General features: G+C 39.5%; 1 protein-coding gene across 1 annotated transcript; it reads right to left on the minus strand.

Annotated features, from left to right (window-relative positions):
- Positions 1-1,333: 1,333 nt before the first annotated feature.
- LOC129284755 (LOB domain-containing protein 38-like) lies at positions 1,334-2,394 on the minus strand. The gene is made up of 2 exons (XM_054920217.1): positions 2,082-2,394; positions 1,334-1,965 (listed from the first exon to the last, which is right to left on the minus strand). Exons 1-2 carry the CDS (start codon positions 2,263-2,265, stop codon positions 1,466-1,468), a joined length of 684 nt encoding a protein of 227 aa, XP_054776192.1. The 5' UTR covers positions 2,266-2,394; the 3' UTR covers positions 1,334-1,465.

Here is a 2,394-nt window from a genome sequence, read left to right on the forward strand (position 1 = left end):
TGACCATATTATTATTTAAAAAAAAAAAATACATGGTCATTGGAGAAATACTTGACGGTAAACAACAGATAGTTCGACCTTGGACCTCAATTTTCAAGTTCACAACAACCGTCCTAACAAATTCTAGTCGTTCTGTTTATCAACAATGCTGGTGCCCGAGTTATTTTTTTTTTTTTACAGCATTATGCAGCCTCTCAATTTCAAAATAATACTATTCTTTGAAATTATCATTTTAACGATATTATTATCATTTTTAAATAATTATATGATATTGGTAGGGACCCCCCCGGCCCAAAAAAAAAAAAAAAGGAACGAGAAGAGCCCAAAGAGGCGAGTAGTGAAAATCTACAACATCTCAACACTATCAACCGAGTATTATAAGATACTCTTTCCGATTCTATTCACAAGGGAGAGGCTAAATGACTCTTTTGGCCTGATTATATTTATATGTGATAATGTCAATTTTTTATTATATGTTTTTCCCCTTACCTTTTATTAAATGTTGGTTAGAAGCTTATGTCATTAAAACATGTGCATTCTTTGAGACAAAATTAATAAGTTTAAGGTAGTGTTTGGAGGTTTTTTAAGATATAATGGAATAGGATGTGATGCTTAAAAGTTTGATACCTTTATTTTGAAAAAAAATTAAAAAAGTGAAATGATTTAGGATGGCCTTCTAAGCATCATTAGCCATCTTAAAATTTTTTTTTTTAGTCAAGACTCTAGCCATCAATTTAGGGGGTAAAGGATACCTCCTGAGTGGTGTCACGACACCCATACCTCTTTTATCATTGAGTGATCATTTAGAGACTTTACTAGTGATCCAAGCTATTTCTCTCTTGACGATGAAGCTTATCCCTCATTGTCTCACTGTCTGACTTCAACCTTATTTTGAGGACATATTTAGTATTCAAAGTTTACCTCGATACATAATATAAATAATATTAGTACAAAATTATTATCATTTTTTCACTCCCTCTCACCCTAAAACTAAAAATATAATTATATTTTTTTCAAAACTATGACTTTTTATAATAATTCATAAATAATAATTAAATAAAAGTGTTCATTCATATGATAAAACTCACAAATAATGTAATGTTTCATTCTATTTCATTATGTCCCACTTTATCCCATCTCATTATCTTTTTTTTATTATATACTCTCAAATCTATCCTAAAATTTTCCTTGGTAAAACATTTTGAAAGTTACTTGAAGTAACCGTACTAAATTAATTTTTGTTCACCCTCAACCCCAAACTGTTCCTAAGCATGTAGTGGAGTCGCTTTAACCCAATGAACCCATCCTCACCATCACCATTAATGGTAATTGTTGTTTAATATGAAAGTCATAATTTCATTCTCTCTTCTTATTTATTTTGATGATATTACATTGAAGATGACAGCAAAATTTGATCCCAGATTAAGATCGAGGCCTTATCTTTGCCACTCATAGTTAGAAAGATTTAGGAGAAAAGCATTAGGAGCTTCCTTTCCGCGCCGCACTGCGCAGCGCTGCTTCCTAACGTTGACGTTTCCGATCCCTCTGACGGCGTCGCCGCTCTCCCATCTTCCTTTGCTTCGTAACTCCTTCTGCTGCCGCCGACCACCACCACTCTCTCCGGCGACCGTGAGCAGTACCGATCAACACGATCACGTGCTTGGATATTGTTCTCCAACACCAAGTCGTAACTGGGGACCTTTCTATTGAGGTTCCTTGATCCCGATCCCATATCGCCTCGTCGCTGCCGAGAAAAGTATAGAACGTGTCCGTCGTCGTCCGCCGCAGTTGGCACCGAAGATCCACCGGAGACGTCGGGGAGTGGCCCCAAGGCGCCACCGCATAGCACTCTCTGGACTCCTGATTGGCAGAGGTGCCAGTTCCCGGTCCAGAGCAGGCCCACCGCACCGTTCACTGGATTTATGGTACGTCCCACTGCTTCGTACAAAAGTGACCGAAACAAAGCTGCCATATCCACAAACACACAAACTCAGAAAATGGTACTGAAGCTCTCTATCTTCGTCCGTGTGTATGTGTAGAGAGACTAGAGGGAGAGAAAGGAAGAGGAAGGTGGCACATACCGGATCTCTGGGGGGAGGGTACGGCGGAGACGAAGGACATGAGGGCAGCGCGGCCGAAGAATTTAGCGACGAAGACGGTGGCGTGGGCTTGGGCTTGCGGGCTATCGATGCCCCAAAGGCAATCTCGGAGCATGCAGTCCTCCCCACAACCTTTTCTAAGCACACGACAACCGTTGCAGCTCATCCTCTCTCTCTCTCTCTCTCTATATATATATATATCTCCTTCTTCTTCCTCCTTTTCCACTCCTAAGTGAACTTGATAAAGAAGACAGAAAGATGAAGGGAGGGTTGTTCTGGATTGCAGAAAGAATCT

The sequence above is a fragment of the Prosopis cineraria genome, unplaced genomic scaffold (genome assembly GCF_029017545.1).
Source record: "Prosopis cineraria cultivar Desert tree isolate PC_DT_omini unplaced genomic scaffold, ASM2901754v1 PC11, whole genome shotgun sequence".
NCBI classification, from domain to species: Eukaryota; Viridiplantae; Streptophyta; class Magnoliopsida; order Fabales; family Fabaceae; genus Prosopis; species Prosopis cineraria.

Coding starts and splice junctions, on each gene's coding strand:
- LOC129284755 (XM_054920217.1), bottom strand. CDS start 2,265: ATGAGCTGCAACGGTTGTCGTGTGCTTAGAAAAGGTTGTGGGGAGGAC. Junction 1,966..2,081: donor ACCCTCCCCCCAGAGATCCG/GTATGTGCCACC, acceptor TGGATATGGCAG/CTTTGTTTCGGTCACTTTTG.